We start from the raw sequence: 22,129 nt of genomic DNA, 5'->3' as shown, positions 1-22,129 counted from the left end.
TAGAGGACCAATTCATAGTCTATTAGTCCGTGATGACTAAACCGTTTGTTTGCAGGAAATACGGAATCAGTCCCATGAATGTCCTTTAAAAGTTGCTAAATATCCAGAAAATCGCAACCGGAACCGATACAGAGATGTCAGTCCATGTAAGTGACTTCATACTCCTTTATATCTTGTTCTTTTAAAAGGTTTCGTTGTTGTTGTCTTGAACCGTACCACATTGACTGCAGTATGATACCAACTTCAGATTCAGAAAACTTTGTCCTCAATGAGGCAGTTAATTTTGCAGCAATACAATACATACATGAACTTGTCTTTCACTTGGATATGTTGTTCATATATTACTACTCTCCTCTGTTGTTGTCTGTGTAGTTGATCACAGCAGAGTTAAACTGGAGAACACAGAGAACGACTACATCAACGCCAGCCTGGTGGTCATGGAGGAGGCCCAGAGGAGCTACATCTTAACTCAGGTGACTTGTCCATTCTGTTGTTATTGTTGTCCATTCTGTTGTTATTGTTGTCCATTCTGTTGTTATTGTTGTCCATTCTGTTGTTATTGTTGTCCATTCTGTTGTTATTGTTGTCCATTCTGTTGTTATTGTTGTCCATTCTGTTATTGTTGTCCATTCTGTTGTTATTGTTGTCCGTTCTGTTGTTATTGTTGTCCGTTCTGTTGTTATTGTTGTCCGTTCTGTTGTTATTGTTGTCCGTTCTGTTGTTATTGTTGTCCGTTCTGTTGTTATTGTTGTCCGTTCTGTTGTTATTGTTGTCCGTTCTGTTGTTATTGTTGTCCGTTCTGTTGTTATTGTTGTCCGTTCTGTTGTTATTGTTGTCCGTTCTGTTGTTATTGTTGTCCGTTCTGTTGTTATTGTTGTCCGTTCTCTTCTTATTGTTGTCCGTTCTCTTCTTATTGTTGTCCGTTCTCTTCTTATTGTTGTCCGTTCTCTTCTTATTGTTGTCTGTTCAGTTTTTTCCTATTTTGTTTTTATTGCACCCATCTACAGCCCTCTAGTATGTTTTCCTCTTTGTATTGTTTCTTTCCAACTACGTCTGACTTCTATATCAGTTCTTGATGAACAGCACCAACACTTGATGAACAGCACCAACACTTGATGAACAGCACCAACACTTGATGAACAGCACCAAAAATTGATGAACAGCACCAACACTTGAACAGCACCAACACTTGAACAGCACCAACACTTGAACAGCACCAACACTTGATGAACAGCACCAACACTTGATGAACAGCACCAACACTTGATGAACAGCACCAACACTTGATGAACAGCACCAACACTTGATGAACAGCACCAACACTTGATGAACAGCACCAACACTTGATGAACAGCACCAACACTTGATGAACAGCATGGACACTGATGAACAGAATGGACACTAATTAACAGAATGAACACTAATTAACAGAACACTTGATGAACCCGAACGAACACTTGAAGAACCCGAATGAACACTAGATGAACACAACGAACACTTGATGAACAGAATAATTGATTCTCAGATTACTTGATTAACAGAACAAGCACTTGATTAACAGAACGAGACCCTTTTTTCAATTTTCCCAAATCTAACTGCCTGTAGCTCAGGCCCTGAATCAAGGATATGCATATTCTTGGTACCATTTGAAAGGAAACACCGAAGTTCATGGAAATGTGAAAGGAATGTAGTATAATATAACACAATAGATCTGATAAAATATAATACAAAGAAAAAATGAACTGTTCTTTTGTATTTTTTGTTTGAAATGCAAGAAAAAGGCCATAGTGTATTATACCAGCCCAGATGCAATTTAGATTTTGTCCACTAGATGGCATCCGTGTATGTGCAACATTTTAGACTGATCCAATGAATCATTGCATTTCTGTTCAAAATTTTGTGTCAAGACTGCCCAAATGTGCCTAATTTATTTATTAATAACTTTTTTGTTCTAATTGGTGCACTTTCCTCAAACCATAGAATGGTATTATTTCACTGTAATAGCTACTGTAAATTGGACAGTGCAGTTAGGCTAACACACATTTAAGCTTTCTGCCAATATTAGATATGTCTATGTCCTGGGAAATGTTCTTGTTACTTACAACCTCATGCTAATCGCATTAGCCTAGGTTAGCTCAACTTTCCATGGAATGGACACTGGTCCCGAAGAATTTCATAACTAACACTTGATTAACAGAATACTTGATTAACCAATGTAACAATTAACAGAACACTTGAAAAATTGAACACGTGATTAACAGAGCAAACACTTGATTCACCAATCTAACGATTAACAGAAGACTTGGTTCTCAGAACACTTGATTAACCAAACTAACGATTAACAGAACCCTTAAATAACAGAACCCTTGGTTAAAACCTTTTTGGGATAAGGGACAGCATTTTCACTTTTGGATGAATAGCGTGCTCAAAGTGAACTACCTCCTACTCTGTCCCAGATGCTAATATATGCATATTATTAGTAGTATTGGATAGAAAACACTGACGTTTCTAAAACTGTTTGAATGATGTCTGTGAGTATAACAGAACTCATATGGCAGGCGAAAACCTGAGAAGAATCCAACCGGGAAGTGGGACATCTATGGTTTGTAGTTTTTCAAAGCTTGGCCTACCGAATACACATTGAGATATGGATAAAGTTGCACTTCCTACGGCTTCCACTAGATGTCAACCGTCTTTAGAAACTTGAATGAGGCTTCTACTATAAAGGAGGGGCTCATGAGACCTCTTTGAGTCAGTGGTCTGGCAGAGTGCCTTGGGTCTCATGACGTGCGCTCCCGACAGAGTTACCTCTCGTTCCAGTGCTTTTTTTTCAGACAAAGGAATTCTCCGGTTGGAACATTATTGATGTTTTATGTTAAAAACATCCTAAAGATTGATTCCATACATCGTTTGACATGTTTCTAAAGGACTAACGGAACTTTCCGAGTTTTTGTCTGGACGAAGTGCCTGCGCCTCATGAAGATGGATTACTGGGCTGAACACGCTAACAACAAGTGGCTATTTGGACAAAATTGATGGACTTTATGGAACAAATCAGTCATTTATTGTCGAACTAGGAATCCTGGGAGTGCTATCTGATGAAGATCATCAAAGGTAAGTGAATATTTATGGTGTAATTTCTAACTTTGTTGACTCCAAAATGGCGGATATTCCTTTTGGGTTCTGTGCCCCGTTCTCAGATTAAGCTTTTGAAATCTGACACAGCAGTTGCATTCAGGAGAAGTCTATCTATAATTCTGTGAATAACAGTTGTATCTTTTATCAGTGTTTATTATGAGTATTTCTGCAAAATCACTGGATGTTTTGGAATCAAAACATTACTGCACGTAATGTGCCAATGTAAACTGAGATTTTTTTGATATAAATATGCACATTATCGAAGAAAACATACATGTATTGTGTAACATGATGATGTCCTATGAGTGTCATCTGATGAGGATCATCAAAGGTTGGGGATTCATTTGATCTATATTTCTGATTTTTGTGACTCCTCTTTGGCTGGAAAATGGATGTGTGTGTTTTTGACTTGACTCTGACCTAACATAATCATATGTTGTGCTTTCGCTGTAAAGTATTTTTGAAATCGGACACAATGGGTAGATTAACAAGATGTGTATTTTTCTTTTGCTGTATTGGACTTGTTAATGTGTGCAAGTTACATATTTCTAAAAAATATTTTTTAATTTTGCGTGCTGCCTTTTCAGCAGAATGTTGTCGAGGGGTCCCGCTAGCGGAACGCCTGCCCTAGAAAGGTTAACAAAACACGGAACACTTTGTTAACAAAACACTGATTAATAGAACACTTGATTAACAGTGAGTAAATTGCAGAACACACACGTTAAGGTTCTGTTTAACCACAGCCACATGGATGTTGTTATGACGGTTTTGGTTAACCACAGGGGTGTTGTTACTGGTTGTTATGAAGGTTCTGTTTAACAACAGCCACAGTGGTGTTGTTACAGAGCAATGACTGGAAAACAGGAAATGGATGAAGGGTTTGATGGGAGGAACTAAATGTTACCACATTGACTAAAACAATCTGTTTGCACTCTGACCTTGTGGTGTGATATTATATGAATGATGTTTCTTAGCCTGAAAAGTTACAAACAGAACTGTTGATATCTTGTATTATTTATTACTTTACTAACCCCCAAATGCACTTACATTTCCCAATGTGTAATCTTGGTTAGCTAATGGGCTTGTGTCTGTGCGTCATCCACAGGGTCCTCTGAGGAACACCTGTGGTCACTTCTGGTTGATGATCTGGGAACAGAATACCAAGGCTGTCATCATGCTGAACAGAGTCATAGAGAAGGGATCAGTGAGTACATAACTTCTATCTTCTAGTATTGCCTGCATGTGGTACACAGATCACACTATTTTTGTTAAGGTGGGGGAGTGAAAAGCCACTTTCTGTGGAGGGGTATTTCCTCCTACTCTGTGTGGTTTAGAGAGTGAATTCCTGGTCTGGTGATGCTTGGTGGTGGGAGGTGTTGTGATGGCAGTTAGGTCTGTACTACTGTAGGTCTGTGAGAGGGGACCTGACAGTTCCCCAAGCACAGGCTCTATGCCTCAGATGCTACTTGAGCCGACCTCCCCTTCATGTCATCTTGTGTCAGAGTAGCAGCGGTAGGTGTTGGATCATGAGTTTAGTTTCTCTTCCTGGAAGAGGAGGAGCCAGGGGTGAATATTGGTGTCATGAGGTTCTATTCAGTCTTGTTACGGCCAACAGATGCCTTTTAATAGCATGACATTACGTAACCTGGTTGTCCATATATTAGAAGGACTTGTAGAAAATGAATGGTTAACTTTATCAAATGTAGTGGAACCTTGTAGCTTTAGTCTTTATAGGGACTGTCACTGCATTAAGTAGAATGCTGGGCTACACATACTTTGATAATATTAATCATAATAATAAAACATGGGACTGATAGTGCTTATTCAGAATATTATTAAGACTGGAAACACTTCTCCTTTCTGTCATAACTTCACCGTTCAACTAAGGTGACTGACTGGCTGGCTGACTGACTGTCTTCTGTATTTCCCGCCTGACAGGAAAAGTGTGCTCAGTATTGGCCAACGCAGGATGAGCATGAGATGTCTTTCAGAGATACACATTTCCTGATAACGCTGGTTTCAGAAGACGTCAAGTCCTACTACACAACCAGAGTGCTGGAGCTGCAAAATGATAAGGTGAGTCTCTTTCACATGGAAGTCTGAGTAATGCAGGAGTGTAATCTAGGATCAAATCACATTTATTTATAAAGCCCTTCGTACATCAGCTGATATCTCTGTGCTGTACAGAAACCCAGCCTAAAACCCCAAACAGCAAGCAATGCAGGTGTAGAAGCACGGTGGCTAGGAAAAACTCCCTAGAAAGGTCAAAACCTAGGATGAAACCTTGAAAGGAACCAGGCTATGAGGGGTGGCCTGTCCTCTTCTGGCTGTGCCGGGTGGAGATTATAACAGAACATGGCCAAGATGTTCAAATGTTCATAAATGACCAGCAGGGTCAAATAATAATGATAATAATAATAATAATAATCACAGTTGTCGAGGGTGCAGCAAGTCAGCACCTCAGGAGTAAATGTCAGTTGGCTTTTCATAGCCGATCATTGAGAGTATCTCTACCATTCCTGCTGTCTCTAGAGAGTTGAAAACAGCAGGTCTGGGACAGGTAGCACGTCTGGTGAACAGGTCAAGGTTCCATAGCCTCAGGCAGAATAGTTGAAACTGGAGCAGCAGCACGGCCAGGTGGACTGGGGACAGCAATGAGTCATCATGCCGGGTAGTCCTGAGGCATGGTCCTAGGGCTCAGGTCCTCAGAGAGAGAGAGGGAGAAAGAAAGAGAATTAGAGAGAGCATACTTAAATTCACACAGGACACCGGATAAGACCGGAGAAATACTCCTGATATAACAAACTGACCCTAGCCCCCCGACACAAACTACTGCAGCATAAATACTGGAGGCTGAGACAGGATGGGTCAGGAGACACTGTGGCCCCATCCGATGATACCCCCGGACAGGGCCAAACAGGCAGGATATAACTCCACCAACTTTGCCAAAGCACAGCCCCCAAACCACTAAAGGGATATCTTCAACCACCAACTTACCATCCTGAGACAAGGCCGAGTATAACCCACAAAGATCTCCGCCACGGCACAACCCAAGGGGGAGCGCCAACCCAGACAGGAAGATCATGTAAGTGACTCAACCTACTCAAGTGACACACCCCTCCTAGCGATGGCATGGAAGAGCACCAGTAAGCCAGTGACTCAGCCCCTGTAATAGGGTTAGAGGCAGAGAATCCCAGTGGAGGGAGGGGAACCGGCCAGGCATTGACAGCGACGGCGGTTCATTGCCCCAGAGCCTTTCCGTTCACCTTCACACTCCTGGGCCAGACTACACTCAATCATATGACCTACTGAAGAGAAGTCTTCTGTAAAGACTTAAAGGTTGAGACTGCGTCTCTCACATGGGTAGGCAGACCATTCCATAAAAATGGAGCTCTATAGGAGAAAGCCCTGCCTCCAGCTGTTTGCTTAGAAATTCTAGGGACAATTAGGAGGCCTGCATCTTGTGACCGTAGCGTACATGTAGGTATGTACGGCAGGACCAAATCAGAAAGATGGGTAGGAGCAAGCCCATGTAATGCTTTGTCTCAGGTCTCCTCTGTGATCTTATTCAGTGTGATTTAAAATTGATGCTTGATCAAGGTGCTGGAGTAGCAGAATGCTAACGAGCCATATATCTAAAATGGTGTGAATATGATGCATTAGAGATTATTTCCATACATCTCTATTAGAGCTGGGCGATATGGACAATAACTAATATTGCGATAAAATACAGACTTTTCCGTTTGTGGCAGGGCTCTAGACTGACAATTTTCTATGATTGATGTCCAAGTTTTTAGTATACTTTTTTTCAAGATGAGTGATAAGAGAATCGTCCAGTCCATTGGGTATCTCACTACACCCCCATATGCCACGTCTTGAAATATACAGACAGATGTATTAAAAGTAAGTTTACGTTGTAAAACGTCTGACAGCCAACTTTCTAGCTCCGCCCATAACTTTGGGACTTTGGGACCCAGAAGGTATGAATGATTGAGTCATTGTTAGTTTTACACTTAAGACATTTCTGCCATTGTGCTGTAGAATGTATGAATTTTGTCTCTTGTATAATACATTCTATTCATTAGTTTATACCCGGATTTAACATACATTTTTCTTAACTGTAATTTCGTTAGTTATTCTCCAACTTTCCCTCCATCTTGACCAAACATCAGTTTTTTTTATGTCTTTTTATGTTTTTTTTATTTTATGTTTTTTTTTTTATGTCTTGGCTCCAATATTTTTTTCTAAAAGATTGTCAGTTGGATATTTCTCTCTTCAAGGTTTTGTATTTCTTCCCTATCATATGAACATCCTTTTCTGACTCAAATAAGATTCCTTCGAGGATGCTCTGTCTAACATATTTCAAATCAAAATTTAGGTATATGTAATTTTTAAGTTGTATGTATTTGAAACTATCACGTAAAGAAATCTGTTTTCCAATGTATCTGTGAATTCTGGAAAGCTATCCAAGGATTGTTCCCTAAGGTTTTGTTTTTAGGGAGTGATATTGGTTCTTGTAGAATATGTTTATAGTGTTCTTAACTATGTAATTGTTAATGTTCTTAGCTTTGTCTTTTGAAAATAGACACGGAAAAAGATTCTGGGGATGCGCATCTTGAATTATGTACCCATTCTTCCTATTTAGTGCATTTAACTATATGTCACAAGTGAAAGCCTTGGGTAGTGAGTTGATACAATTACAATCTGGAAGGTTAAAACCACCCTCAGACTTAAGGAAGATGTTAAACTTTCCTTTTTATTCTATTAATTTTATTTGCTGACATAAAGTCTTATGACCAAGTAAACTTTTTTAAAGAATGTCTTTGTGGGGTAATTAGTAATACCGAAAATAAAAACCAAACCTTTAGCAGCCATTCTAGAGGTTTATTGTACCTGTAAGATTTATGGGAAGATTATTCAATTTAGTTAGATCTGCTTTCATATTGTTGAGTAATGAAGTAAAGTTATCTGATATAATTGTTGTTTGTCACTTATTAAGCATCCTATGTAGTTCATATTTTTTGTGGTCTCCTGAAAGGATTGCTGTTTTTTCTGTATCCTGAGATTTGAGTATTCTGAAAATATTCTTAGCAAGGCATTGAGTTTTCAATATTGGGCTTTGAGTTTTCAATATTTTGTCAGGTATTTCAGGAGATCATCTGCAAATAAGTTTATTTTATTTTCATGTTTACCTGTTACGTTTGTGTCCTGTCTAATTCTTTCTGCAAGCAGTTCAATTGCCAGTGGAAACAGGAAGGGGGAGAGAGGACATCCCTGTCTTGTCCCCCTGTCTAAAGCATTCATCAGATAATATATTATTTGTGTATATTTTTCCTTTAGAACATTTATTCAATATGTTTTATTACATGTATTATTTCAGCTGGAAAGTTGAAAGTGTCCAAAGTTTTGAATACAGATTCAAGACGAATACAGAATACAGAATACAGATTCAAGACGATCAAAAGCCTTTTTGGCATCAACTGCCATAATTGAATAATCTATGTCTTGTTTTTTTGCATATTGTATTAAACTGAAACATTTGTTTGAAATATAACAAGTCTGGTAAGACGTTTGCCATTCTATTGCTTATAAGCTTTGTTATAATTTTGTCACAATTTATTGAATTGGTCTATAATCAGCAGGGGACTCTCCAGATTTTCCTGGTTTCAATTGAACTGGAATAACTATTTGATACATGGAACTAGGAAGTACTGAATTGTGTGATGTGTGTGTTGTCATTTGTGTAAATAGGGGGGCTACATTGTCCCAAAATGTTGAATAGAATTCTTTGGGAAGCCATCCATTCCTGGTGATTTCCTCCATGCAAATGTTTTAGCAGTATCTAATATTTCTTCTTGGGTGTCTTACGGTTTTAAGCTTTTTTTTTGTCTGCTGATATTTGCTTCGGACTTGTTGAGTCTAAGAAGGTTATAGGATCCGTCAAACGGTTTAATTCTGATTTATATACATTTTCATAGAAGCTTTTAAAATAGTAATTAATCACACTGTTTCTAATGACCACTTTTGTATCTTAGTTTAAAAATATATATAATTGGTTTACCATGTGTTAATTTTATGAGAGCTGCGAGATATTTACCAGGTTTATTTTCCATTAAGTAGTATGCTTTATTTGAGTTTAACTTGTAGTTGTTGGCTGTCTTCAAAAGTAAAAGATTGTATTCCTGCTTAAGTTCAGAAATTGTATTTTCTTCTTTACCTTGTAAAGATTTATGGGCTTTTTGTAAGATATTGATTTTCTTTCATTTATATTTCTAAATCAGATTTAACTTTTGGCGAGTATGAAATGATCATTCCCCTAATGTACACCTTAAAAGCATCCCAAATTGTATCAGGGGTCGGCTTTTCTCTGTCTACATTTGTTTATCTATTTTATACAATTTTGGGTCCAGAAGATTATTTTCTCCTGGTGTAATTAAGCACGGTGCTAGAGAATGATCCAATATCACTCTATCAGATTTTCTTTTTTATCCAGTAAATTGTTGAGTGAATTTTTGGAGAGGAAAAAATGTAGTCAATTCTTCAATAGCTTTTCTACCTTTTGAGAAAGGAAGGAATAGTCTTTTTGAGTTGGGAATAGTAATTTCCATGTGTCCTATAAATTATTTGTAGAGATGACATGTTTTGCCTCTTTGGAGGCTCCCTAAATGTGCCTTTTTCATTGCTACGTCTGTTAATCTTATCGAATGTATGATTTAGGTCACCTGCTAAAATAATACTTCCTGTGTGGATGTGATCTAGATTTGCCCCTGATGGGTTATACAATGAAATCAATGTGTATTTTTCACCATGTAAAGTACAATTCAACATAAGAAAATCGCCTTCTTGGTTTATGTGCTGGGATATAAGGGGAAATGGCGTATTCTTATTTATCAGGATGCCTACTGTACACCTCTGCTGTTACTGGAGGTCGACCGATTATGATTTTTCAACACGATACCGATTTATTGGAGGACCAACAAAATCCGATACCGATTAATCTGCCTATTTCTATATATATATATTTGTAATAATGACAATTACAACAATACTGAATGAACACTTTTATTTTAACTTCATATAATACATCAATAAAATCTATTTAGTCTCAAATAAATAATTAAACGTGTTCAATTTGGATTAAATAATGCAAAAACAAAGTGATGGAGAAGTCAGTAAAAGTGCAATATTTGCCATGTAAAAAAGCTAACGTTTAAGTTCCTTGCTCAGAACATGAGAATGCTGGTGGTTCCTTTTATAACATGAGTCTTCAATATTCCCAGGTAAGAAGTTTTAGGTTGTAGTTATTATAGGACTATGTCTCTCTATACAATTTGTATTTCATATACCTTTGACTATTGGATGTTCTCATAGGTACTTTAATATTGCCAGTCTAATCTCAGGAGTTGATAGGCTTGAAGTCTGTTTGGATGAATGCTTACGAGCCTGACTGGGCAGTGGTAGGCAGCAGCAGACTGCGCTATCAAATCATAGACTTAATTATAATATAATGAAACAGAAATACGAGCCTTAGGTCATTAATATGGTCAAATCCGGAAACTGTCATTTCGAAAACAAACATTTTTTTCTTTCAGTGAAATACGGAACCTTTCCGGATTTTATCTAATGGGTGGCATCCCTCAGTCTAAATATTGCTGTTTATATTGCACAACCTTCAATGTTATGTCATAATTATGTACAATTCTGGCAAATTAAATAGTCTTTGTTTGGAAGAAATAGTCTTCACACAGTTCGCAATGAGCCAGGCGGCCCAAACTGCTGCATATACCCTGACTCTGCTTACACTGAACGCAAGAGAAGTGACACAATTTCCCTAGCTAAAAGAAATTCATGCTAGCAGGCAATATTAACCAAATATGCAGTTTTAAAAAATGTATACTTGTGTATTGATTTTAAGAAAGACAGATTTTTATGGTTAGGTACCCATTGGTGCAACGACAGCGCTTTTTTCGCGAATGCGCTAAATCATCACCCGTTTGGCGAAGTAGGCTGTGATTCGATTATATGCAGCGCAGGACAAGCTAGATAAACTAGTAATATCATCAACCATGTGTAGTTAACTAGTGATTATGTTAAGATTGATTGTTTTTTTATAAGATAAGTTTAATGCTAGCTAGGAACTTACCCTAAGTTAGCTATTTCATGTACCTGCCTGTTTCTGTGCATATTGCTGGCCAAGGCTATATAGTACATAATTCACCACCTGGGGAAGTGAGAACTCATGTGTTTTGAGTTCCCACTTCCTCAGGTGGTGAATTGTGTAGCATATAGCTGTTGCTAAATAGCCATGCAATTAATCTAACAGTACATTTATTGTCCAACAAATAAAGATATGGCTACACTTCGTACTGCTGGCGCATCATCTCAATTACATACTCAGTAAAGTGGTGTTATTTCCTTAACATTGAGAGTTGAGAAGTACTTTCTATACTCTCATAAAGCTGAGACTCTCCTCTTTTTTTAACAACAGTAAATGCAGCCCTCCCTTCACTCCGTGTGCAAAGGGGGAGAGGGAGTGAGGGCATATACTTGCGATGCAAGAAGCAGGTTTAGGGCAAATAATGGTTTTAGAACCAAAAATGTCTGCAGGAACGTTGTGTAGCCGAATCATCGAAATTACGGACGTCAGTAAAATTGCTTTGGTTAGAAGAGGGAAATGTCAGTGTCGGTAACTTTCAGTTTATCGTCCAAGCTTCAATCTCTATCTATTATCCCCTCCCTTCCTCCCCAGGGACCGCATACAGTGTTCTACTATCTCCAGGGTTAGGGTCAATGCAGTGGTCCACTATCTCCAGGGTTAGGGTCAATGCAGTGTTCTACTATCTCCAGGGTTAGGGTCAATGCAGTGTTCTACTATCTCCAGGGTTAGGGTCAATGCAGTGGTCCACTATCTCCAGGGTTAGGGTCAATGCAGTGTTCTACTATCTCCAGGGTTAGGGTCAATGCAGTGTTCTACTATCTCCAGGGTTAGGGTCAATGCAGTGGTCCACTATCTCCAGGGTTAGGGTCAATGCAGTGTTCTACTATCTCCAGGGTTAGGGTCAATGCAGTGTTCTACTATCTCCAGGGTTAGGGTCAATGCAGTGTTCTACTATCTCCAGGGTTAGGGTCAATGCAGTGGTCCACTATCTCCAGGGTTAGGGTCAATGCAGTGGTCCACTATCTCCAGGGTTAGGGTCAATGCAGTGTTCTACTATCTCCAGGGTTAGGGTCAATGCAGTGTTCTACTATCTCCAGGGTTAGGGTCAATGCAGTGTTCTACTATCTCCAGGGTTAGGGTCAATGCAGTGTTCTACTATCTCCAGGGTTAGGGTCAATGCAGTGTTCTACTATCTCCAGGGTTAGGGTCAATGCAGTGTTCTACTATCTCCAGGGTTAGGGTCAATGCAGTGGTCCACTATCTCCAGGGTTAGGGTCAATGCAGTGTTCTACTATCTCCAGGGTTAGGGTCAATGCAGTGTTCTACTATCTCCAGGGTTAGGGTCAATGCAGTGTTCTACTATCTCCAGGGTTAGGGTCAATGCAGTGTTCTACTATCTCCAGGGTTAGGGTCAATGCAGTGTTCTACTATCTCCAGGGTTAGGGTCAATGCAGTGTTCTACTATCTCCAGGGTTAGGGTCAATGCAGTGTTCTACTATCTCCAGGGTTAGGGTCAATGCAGTGTTCTACTATCTCCAGGGTTAGGGTCAATGCAGTGTTCTACTATGTCCAGGGTTAGGGTCAATGCAGTGTTCTACTATCTCCAGGGTTAGGGTCAATGCAGTGGTTCACTATCTATTATTTTCAAGGATGAGAATTGGAATCTGTTTGTTTCCTGAATTTAAATGGAACTGAGTCCAATCCTGCTCCTGTCCATTTGTACTGGAGGACCCAAATGGCACCCTATTCCATTTATGGTGCAGTTTAGACCGGGGCCCACGGGGCTCTGGTCAATAGTAATGCACTAGGGAATAGGGTGCCGTTTGGGACACAAGCAATGTGTTTTGTCCTCTCTTGTGTCTTCCAGACAGGGGAGAAGAGAGAGATCTATCACTTTCATTACACCACCTGGCCTGATTTTGGTGTCCCAGAATCGCCGGCGTCCTTCCTCAACTTCCTGTTCAAGGTGCGGGAGTCTGGCTCGTTGGGGGCGGACCACGGACCGGCGGTAGTGCACTGCAGCGCTGGAATTGGCCGCTCAGGGACCCTCTCATTGGTTGACACCTGTCTGGTCCTGGTAAGCCCTGCCCCCTCACACTTATAGCTGACACTATAAACCAGTGATGTCAAACGTATTTCCCCGTGGACCACATTCGGTCTTCACCAAGGTCCAGGTGTTCGGAAAGTATTCAGACCCCTTCCCTTTTTCCACATTTTGTTACGTTACAGCCTTATCATCAATCTACACACAATGCCCCATAATGACGAAGTGAAAACAGCCTTACAGAAATGTTTGCACATTTATAAAAAATAAGCTGAAATACATTATTTACATAAGTATTCAGACCCTTTGCCGTGAGACTCAAAATAGAGCTCCGGTGCATCATGTTTCCATTGATCATCATTGAGATGTTACTACAACTTGATTGGAGTCCACCTGTGGTAAATTCAATAGCTTGGACATGATTTGGAAAAGTACACACCTGTCTATATAGGGTCCCAGAGTGACAGAACCTGTCACCTGTCAGAGCAAAAACCAAGCCGTGAGGTTGAAGGAATTGTCCGTAGAGCACCGAGACATGGTGTCAGGGCACGGGAAGATTACGAAAACATTTCTGCAGCATTGAAGGTCCCCAAGAACACAGTGGCCTCCATCGTTCTTAATTGGAAGAAGTTTGGAACCACCAAGACTCTTCCTAGAGCTGGCGCCCGGCCAAACTGAGCAATCGGGGGAGAAGGGCCTTGGACAGAGAGGTGACCAAGAACCCAATGATGACTCTGATAGAGTCAGAGTTCCTCTGTGGAGATGGGAGAACCTTCCAGAAGGACAACCATCTCTACAGCACTTTACTAATCAGGCATATATGGTAGAGTGGTCAGACGGATGCCATTCCTAGGTAAAAGGCACATGACAACCTGCTTGGAGTTTGCCAAAAGACACCAAAAGGACTCTGACCATGAGAAACAAGATTCTCTGGTCTGATGAAACCAAGATCGAACTCTTTGGCCTGAATGCCAAGCGTCACGTCTGGAGGAAACCTGGCACCATCTCTACGGTGAAGCATGGTGGCAGCATCATGCTGTAGGGATGTTTTTCAGCAGCAGGGACTGGGAGACTAGTCAGGATCGAAGCAAAGATGAACGGAGCAAAGTACAGAGAGATCCTTGCTGAAAACCTGCTCCAGAGCACTCAGGACCTCAGACTGGGGTGAAGGCTCACCTTCCAACAGGACGACGACCCTAAGCATACCGCCAAGACAATGCAGGAGTGACTTCGGGACAAGTCTCTGAATGTCCGTGAGTGGCCCAACCATAGCCCAGACTTGAACCCGATCAAACATCTGTGGAGAGACCCGAAAATCTCTGTGCAGTGACGCTCCCCATCCAACCTGACAGAGCATGAGAGGATCTGCAGAGGACAATGGGAGAATCTCCCCAAATACAGGTGTGCCAAGCTTGTAGCGCCCTACCCAAGAAGACTCAAGGCTGTAATCGCTGCCAAACTACTGAGTTAAGGGTCTGAATAATTATGTGAATGTGATATTTCATTTTTTTCCAAAATGTCTAAAAGCCTTTTTTTGCTTTGTCATTATGGGGTATTTTGTTTAGATTTTTTTTTTCCTAATTAATTTAATCCATTTTAGAATAAGGCTGTAACATAACAAAATGTGGAAGAAGTCAAGGGGTCCGACTGCACTGTACATCCTCGCTATTAAAATAAAAATATATATATATAATAATCCTCTATGCATCCCTTTTGGAATTTTAGTTACGATGACCGTTAGCTAGCTGGGGAGAGTGAAGAGACTACATGTAGGTCTGTTAGCTACCTGGGGAGAGTGAAGAGACTACATGTAGGTCTGTTAGCTAGCTGGGGAGAGTGACGAGACTACATGTAGATCTGTTAGCTACCTGGGGAGAGTGAAGAGACTACATGTAGGTCTGTTAGCTACCTGGGGAGAGTGAAGAGACTACATGTAGGTCTGTTAGCTAGCTGGGGAGAGTGACGAGACTACATGTAGGTCTGTTAGCTAGCTGGGGAGAGTGTAGGTCTGTTAGCTAGCTGGGGAGAGTGTAGGTCTGTTAGCTAGCTGGGGAGAGTGTAGGTCTGTTAGCTAGCTGGGGAGAGTGAAGAGACTACATGTTGGTCTGTTAGCTAGCTGGGGAGAGTGAAGAGACTACATGTAAGTCTGTTAGCTACCTGGGGAGAGTGAAGAGACTACATGAAGGTCTGTTAGCTACCTGGGGAGAGTGAAGAGACTACATGTAGGTCTGTTAGCTACCTGGGGAGAGTGAAGAGACTACATGTAGGTCTGTTAGCTACCTGGGGAGAGTGCAGGTCCGTTAGCTAGCTGGGGAGAGTGCAGGTCCGTTAGCTAGCTGGGGAGAGTGCAGGTCCGTTAGCTAGCTGGGGAGAGTGCAGGTCCGTTAGCTAGCTGGGGAGAGTGCAGGTCCGTTAGCTAGCTGGGGAGAGTGCAGGTCCGTTAGCTAGCTGGGGAGAGTGCAGGTCCGTTAGCTAGCTGGGAGAGTGCAGGTCCGTTAGCTAGCTGGGGAGAGTGCAGGTCCGTTAGCTAGCTGGGGAGAGTGCAGGTCCGTTAGCTAGCTGGGGAGAGTGCAGGTCCGTTAGCTAGCTGGGGAGAGTGCAGGTCCGTTAGCTAGCTGGGGAGAGTGCAGGTCCGTTAGCTAGCTGGGGAGAGTGCAGGTCCGTTAGCTAGCTGGGGAGAGTGCAGGTCCGTTAGCTAGCTGGGGAGAGTGCAGGTCCGTTAGCTAGCTGGGGAGAGTGCAGGTCCGTTAGCTAGCTGGGGAGAGTGCAGGTCCGTTAGCTAGCTGGGGAGAGCTGGGGAGAGTGCGGGTCCGTTAGCTAGCTGCGGGTCCGTTAGCTAGCTGGGGAGAGTGCAGGTCCGCTAGCTGGGGAGAGTGCAGGTCCGTTAGCTAGCTGGGGAGAGTGCGGGTCCGTTAGCTAGCTGGGGAGAGTGCAGGTCCGAGAGCTGGGGAGAGTGCAGGTCCGTTAGCTAGCTGGGGAGGGAGGTCCGTTAGCTAGCTGGGGAGAGTGCGGGTCCGTTAGCTAGCTGGGGAGAGTGCAGGTCCGTTAGCTAGCTGGGGAGAGTGCGGGTCCGTTTGCTAGCTGGGGAGAGTGAAGAGACTACATGTAGGTCTGTTAGCTAGCTGGGGAGAGTGAAGACACTACATGTAGGTCTGTTAGCTAGCTGGGGAGAGTGACGAGACATGTAGGTCTATTAGCTCGCTGGGGAGAGTGTAGTTCCATTAGCTAGCTGGGTAGAGTGTCGTTCTGTTAGCTAGCTGGGGAGAGTGCAGGTCCGTTAGCTAGCTGGGGAGAGTGACGAGACATGTAGGTCTGTTAGCTCGCTGGGGAGAGTGTAGTTCCATTAGCTAGCTGGGTAGAGTGCAGGTCCGTTAGCTAGCTGGGGAGAGTGCAGGTCCGTTAGCTAGCTGGGGAGAGTGACGAGACATGTAGGTCTGTTAGCTCGCTGGGGAGAGTGTAGTTCCATTGGCTAGCTGGGTAGAGTGTCGTTCTGTTAACTAGCTGGGGAGAGTGTAGGTCTGTTAGCTAGCTGGGGAGAGTGTAGTTCCATTAGCTACCTGGGGAGAGTGTAGGTCTGTTAGCTACCTTGGGGGAGTGTAGGTCTGTTAGCTAGCTGGGGAGAGTGAAGAGACTACATGTAGGTCTGTTAGCTAGCTGGGGAGAGTGACTAGACTACATGTAGGTCTGATTGATAGATGGGGAGAGTGTAGTTCCATTAGCTAGCTGGTGAGAGTGTAGGTCTGTTAGCTAGCTGGGGAGAGTGAAGAGACTACTTGTAGGTCTGTTAGCTAGCTGGGGAGAGTGTAGTTCCGTTAGCTAGCTGGGGAGAGTGTAGGTCTGTTAGCTACCTGGGGGGAGTGTAGGTCTCTTAGCTAGCTGGGGAGAGTGACAAGACTACATGTAGGTCTGATTGCTAGCTGGGGAGAGTGTAGTTCCGTTAGCTAGCTGGGGAGAGTGTAGTTCTGTTAGCTAGCTGGGGAGAGTGTAGTTCCGTTAGCTAGCTGGGGAGAGTGTAGTTCTGTTAGCTCGCTGGGGAGAGTGTAGTTCCGTTAGCTAGCTGGGGAGAGTGTAGTTCCGTTAGCTAGCTGGGGAGAGTGTAGTTCCATTAGCTAGCTGGGGAGAGTGTAGGGAGAGTGTAGTTCCATTAGCTAGCTGGGGAGAGTGTAGGTCTGTTAGCTTGCTGGGGAGTGTGTAGGTCTGTTAGCTAGCTGGGGAGAGTGAAGAGACTACATGTAGGTCTGTTAGCTAGCTGGGGAGAGTGACGAGACTACATGTAGGTCTGTTAGCTAGCTGGGGAGAGTGTAGGTTCGTTAGCTAGCTGGGGAGAGTGAAGAGACTACAAGTTGGTCTGTCTGGGGAGAGTGACGACTACATGTAGGTCTGTTAGCTAGCTGGGGCGAGTGTAGTTCCGTTAGCTAGCTGGGGAGAGTGTAGGTCTGTTAGCTAGCTGGGGAGAGTGTAGGTCTGTTAGCTAGCTGGGGAGAGTGTAGTTCTGTTAGCTCGCTGGGGAGAGTGTAGTTCCGTTAGCTAGCTGGGGAGAGTGTAGTTCCATTAGCTAGCTGGGGAGAGTGTAGTTCCATTAGCTAGCTGGGGCGAGTGTAGTTCCGTTAGCTAGCTGGGGAGAGTGTAGGTCTGTTAGCTAGCTGGGGAGAGTGTAGGTCTGTTAGCTAGCTGGGGAGAGTGTAGGTCTGTTAGCTAGCTGGGGAGAGTGTAGTTCCGTTAGCTAGCTGGGGAGAGTGTAGGTCTGTTAGCTAGCTGGGGAGTGTGTAGGTCTGTTAGCTAGCTGGGGAGTGTGTAGGTCTGTTAGCTAGCTGGGGAGTGTGTAGGTCTGTTAGCTAGCTGGGGAGAGTGAAGAGACTACATGTAGGTCTGTTAGCTACCTGGGGAGAGTGAAGAGACTACATGTAGGTCTGTTAGCTAGCTGGGGAGAGTGACGAGACTACATGTAGGTCTGTTAGCTAGCTGGGGAGAGTGTAGGTTCGTTAGCTAGCTGGGGAGAGTGAAGAGACTACAAGTTGGTCTGTCTGGGGAGAGTGACGACTACATGTAGGTCTGTTAGCTAGCTGGGGCGAGTGTAGTTCCGTTAGCTAGCTGGGGAGAGTGTAGGTCTGTTAGCTAGCTGGGGAGAGTGTAGGTCTGTTAGCTAGCTGGGGAGAGTGTAGGTCCGTTAGCTAGCTGGGGAGAGTGTAGGTCCGTTAGCTAGCTGGGTAGAGTGTAGGTCTGTTAGCTAGCTGGGGAGAGTGAAGAGACTACATGTAGGTCTGTTAGCTAGCTGGGGAGAGTGTAGGTCTGTTAGCTAGCTGGGGAGAGTGTAGGTCTGTTAGCTAGCTGGGGAGAGTGAAGAGACTACATGTTGGTCTGTTAGCTAGCTGGGGAGAGTGAAGAGACTACATGTAAGTCTGTTAGCTACCTGGGGAGAGTGAAGAGACTACATGAAGGTCTGTTAGCTACCTGGGGAGAGTGAAGAGACTACATGTAGGTCTGTTAGCTACCTGGGGAGAGTGAAGAGACTACATGTAGGTCTGTTAGCTACCTGGGGAGAGTGAAGAGACTACATGTAGGTCTGTTAGCTAGCTGGGGAGAGTGACGAGACTACATGTAGGTCTGTTAGCTAGCTGGGGAGAGTGTAGGTCTGTTAGCTAGCTGGGGAGAGTGTAGGTCTGTTAGCTAGCTGGGGAGAGTGTAGGTCTGTTAGCTAGCTGGGGAGAGTGTAGGTCTGTTAGCTAGCTGGGGAGAGTGAAGAGACTACATGTTGGTCTGTTAGCTAGCTGGGGAGAGTGTAGTTCCATTAGCTAGCTGGGGAGAGTGTAGGTGTGTTAGCTAGCTGGGGAGAGTGTAGTTCCATTAGCTACCTGGGGAGAGTGTAGGTCTGTTAGCTAGCTGGGGAGAGTGACGAGACTCCATGTAGGTCTGTTAGCTACCTGGGGAGAGTGCAGGTCCGTTAGCTAGCTGGGGAGAGTGCAGGTCCGTTAGCTAGCTGGGGAGAGTGCAGGTCCGTTAGCTAGCTGGGGAGAGTGCAGGTCCGTTAGCTAGCTGGGGAGAGTGCAGGTCCGTTAGCTGGGGAGAGTGCAGGTCCGTTAGCTAGCTGGGGAGAGTGCAGGTCCGTTAGCTAGCTGGGGAGAGTGCAGGTCCGTTAGCTAGCTGGGTAGAGTGCAGGTCCGTTAGCTAGCTGGGGAGAGTGCAGGTCCGTTAGCTAGCTGGGGAGAGTGCAGGTCCGTTAGCTAGCTGGGGAGAGTGCAGGTCCGTTAGCTAGCTGGGGAGAGTGCAGGTCCGTTAGCTAGCTGGGGAGAGTGCAGGTCCGTTAGCTAGCTGGGGAGAGTGCAGGTCCGTTAGCTAGCTGGGGAGAGTGCAGGTCCGTTAGCTAGCTGGGGAGAGTGCAGGTCCGTTAGCTAGCTGGGGAGAGTGCAGGTCCGTTAGCTAGCTGGGGAGAGTGAGGGTCCGTTAGCTAGCTGGGGAGAGTGCGGGTCCGTTAGCTAGCTGGGGAGAGTGCGGGTCCGTTAGCTAGCTGGGGAGAGTGCGGGTCCGTTAGCTAGCTGGGGAGAGTGCAGGTCCGTTAGCTAGCTGGGGAGAGTGCAGGTCCGTTAGCTAGCTGGGGAGAGTGCAGGTCCGTTAGCTAGCTGGGGAGAGTGCAGGTCCGTTAGCTAGCTGGGGAGAGTGCAGGTCCGTTAGCTAGCTGGGGAGAGTGCAGGTCCGTTAGCTAGCTGGGGAGAGTGCAGGTCCGTTAGCTAGCTGGGGAGAGTGCAGGTCCGTTAGCTAGCTGGGGAGAGTGCAGGTCCGTTAGCTAGCTGGGGAGAGTGCAGGTCCGTTTGCTAGCTGGGGAGAGTGAAGAGACTACATGTAGGTCTGTTAGCTAGCTGGGGAGAGTGAAGACACTACATGTAGGTCTGTTAGCTAGCTGGGGAGAGTGACGAGACATGTAGGTCTATTAGCTCGCTGGGGAGAGTGTAGTTCCATTAGCTAGCTGGGTAGAGTGTCGTTCTGTTAGCTAGCTGGGGAGAGTGCAGGTCCGTTAGCTAGCTGGGGAGAGTGACGAGACATGTAGGTCTGTTAGCTCGCTGGGGAGAGTGTAGTTCCATTAGCTAGCTGGGTAGAGTGCAGGTCCGTTAGCTAGCTGGGGAGAGTGCAGGTCCGTTAGCTAGCTGGGGAGAGTGACGAGACATGTAGGTCTGTTAGCTCGCTGGGGAGAGTGTAGTTCCATTGGCTAGCTGGGTAGAGTGTCGTTCTGTTAACTAGCTGGGGAGAGTGTAGGTCTGTTAGCTAGCTGGGGAGAGTGTAGTTCCATTAGCTACCTGGGGAGAGTGTAGGTCTGTTAGCTACCTTGGGGGAGTGTAGGTCTGTTAGCTAGCTGGGGAGAGTGAAGAGACTACATGTAGGTCTGTTAGCTAGCTGGGGAGAGTGACTAGACTACATGTAGGTCTGATTGATAGATGGGGAGAGTGTAGTTCCATTAGCTAGCTGGTGAGAGTGTAGGTCTGTTAGCTAGCTGGGGAGAGTGAAGAGACTACTTGTAGGTCTGTTAGCTAGCTGGGGAGAGTGTAGTTCCGTTAGCTAGCTGGGGAGAGTGTAGGTCTGTTAGCTACCTGGGGGGAGTGTAGGTCTCTTAGCTAGCTGGGGAGAGTGACAAGACTACATGTAGGTCTGATTGCTAGCTGGGGAGAGTGTAGTTCCGTTAGCTAGCTGGGGAGAGTGTAGTTCTGTTAGCTAGCTGGGGAGAGTGTAGTTCCGTTAGCTAGCTGGGGAGAGTGTAGTTCTGTTAGCTCGCTGGGGAGAGTGTAGTTCCGTTAGCTAGCTGGGGAGAGTGTAGTTCCGTTAGCTAGCTGGGGAGAGTGTAGTTCCATTAGCTAGCTGGGGAGAGTGTAGGGAGAGTGTAGTTCCATTAGCTAGCTGGGGAGAGTGTAGGTCTGTTAGCTTGCTGGGGAGTGTGTAGGTCTGTTAGCTAGCTGGGGAGAGTGAAGAGACTACATGTAGGTCTGTTAGCTAGCTGGGGAGAGTGACGAGACTACATGTAGGTCTGTTAGCTAGCTGGGGAGAGTGTAGGTTCGTTAGCTAGCTGGGGAGAGTGAAGAGACTACAAGTTGGTCTGTCTGGGGAGAGTGACGACTACATGTAGGTCTGTTAGCTAGCTGGGGCGAGTGTAGTTCCGTTAGCTAGCTGGGGAGAGTGTAGGTCTGTTAGCTAGCTGGGGAGAGTGTAGGTCTGTTAGCTAGCTGGGGAGAGTGTAGGTCCGTTAGCTAGCTGGGGAGAGTGTAGTTCTGTTAGCTCGCTGGGGAGAGTGTAGTTCCGTTAGCTAGCTGGGGAGAGTGTAGTTCCATTAGCTAGCTGGGGAGAGTGTAGTTCCATTAGCTAGCTGGGGCGAGTGTAGTTCCGTTAGCTAGCTGGGGAGAGTGTAGGTCTGTTAGCTAGCTGGGGAGAGTGTAGGTCTGTTAGCTAGCTGGGGAGAGTGTAGGTCTGTTAGCTAGCTGGGGAGAGTGTAGTTCCGTTAGCTAGCTGGGGAGAGTGTAGGTCTGTTAGCTAGCTGGGGAGTGTGTAGGTCTGTTAGCTAGCTGGGGAGTGTGTAGGTCTGTTAGCTAGCTGGGGAGTGTGTAGGTCTGTTAGCTAGCTGGGGAGAGTGAAGAGACTACATGTAGGTCTGTTAGCTACCTGGGGAGAGTGAAGAGACTACATGTAGGTCTGTTAGCTAGCTGGGGAGAGTGACGAGACTACATGTAGGTCTGTTAGCTAGCTGGGGAGAGTGTAGGTTCGTTAGCTAGCTGGGGAGAGTGAAGAGACTACAAGTTGGTCTGTCTGGG

General features: G+C 44.5%; 1 protein-coding gene and 1 long non-coding RNA gene across 4 annotated transcripts in view; both read left to right on the top strand.

Annotated features, from left to right (window-relative positions):
- ptpn2b (protein tyrosine phosphatase non-receptor type 2b) overlaps positions 1-22,129 on the top strand; it is a 40,478-nt gene that overhangs the window by 1,107 nt on the left and 17,242 nt on the right. The window contains exons 2-6 of the mRNA XM_052469089.1: positions 56-146; positions 373-473; positions 4,244-4,342; positions 5,077-5,214; positions 13,164-13,373. Coding sequence (XP_052325049.1) covers positions 56-146; positions 373-473; positions 4,244-4,342; positions 5,077-5,214; positions 13,164-13,373 — 639 coding nt within the window. The remainder of the gene's footprint in view (positions 1-55; positions 147-372; positions 474-4,243; positions 4,343-5,076; positions 5,215-13,163; positions 13,374-22,129) is intronic.
- On the top strand, positions 15,305-21,985 carry LOC127909097 (uncharacterized). Of its 3 annotated transcripts, none has more exons than XR_008069613.1 (3): positions 15,305-15,374; positions 17,536-18,998; positions 20,673-21,985. It is a non-coding gene; the product is annotated as an uncharacterized LOC127909097 (long non-coding RNA). The 3 variants fall into 3 exon arrangements; XR_008069614.1 differs by having other exon boundaries at positions 16,941-18,998; positions 21,268-21,985; XR_008069612.1 differs by having other exon boundaries at positions 16,941-18,998.

This window comes from Oncorhynchus keta, chromosome 19, assembly GCF_023373465.1.
Source record: "Oncorhynchus keta strain PuntledgeMale-10-30-2019 chromosome 19, Oket_V2, whole genome shotgun sequence".
NCBI classification, from domain to species: Eukaryota; Metazoa; Chordata; class Actinopteri; order Salmoniformes; family Salmonidae; genus Oncorhynchus; species Oncorhynchus keta.
This window is presented reverse-complemented; position numbering and strand designations above follow the sequence as displayed.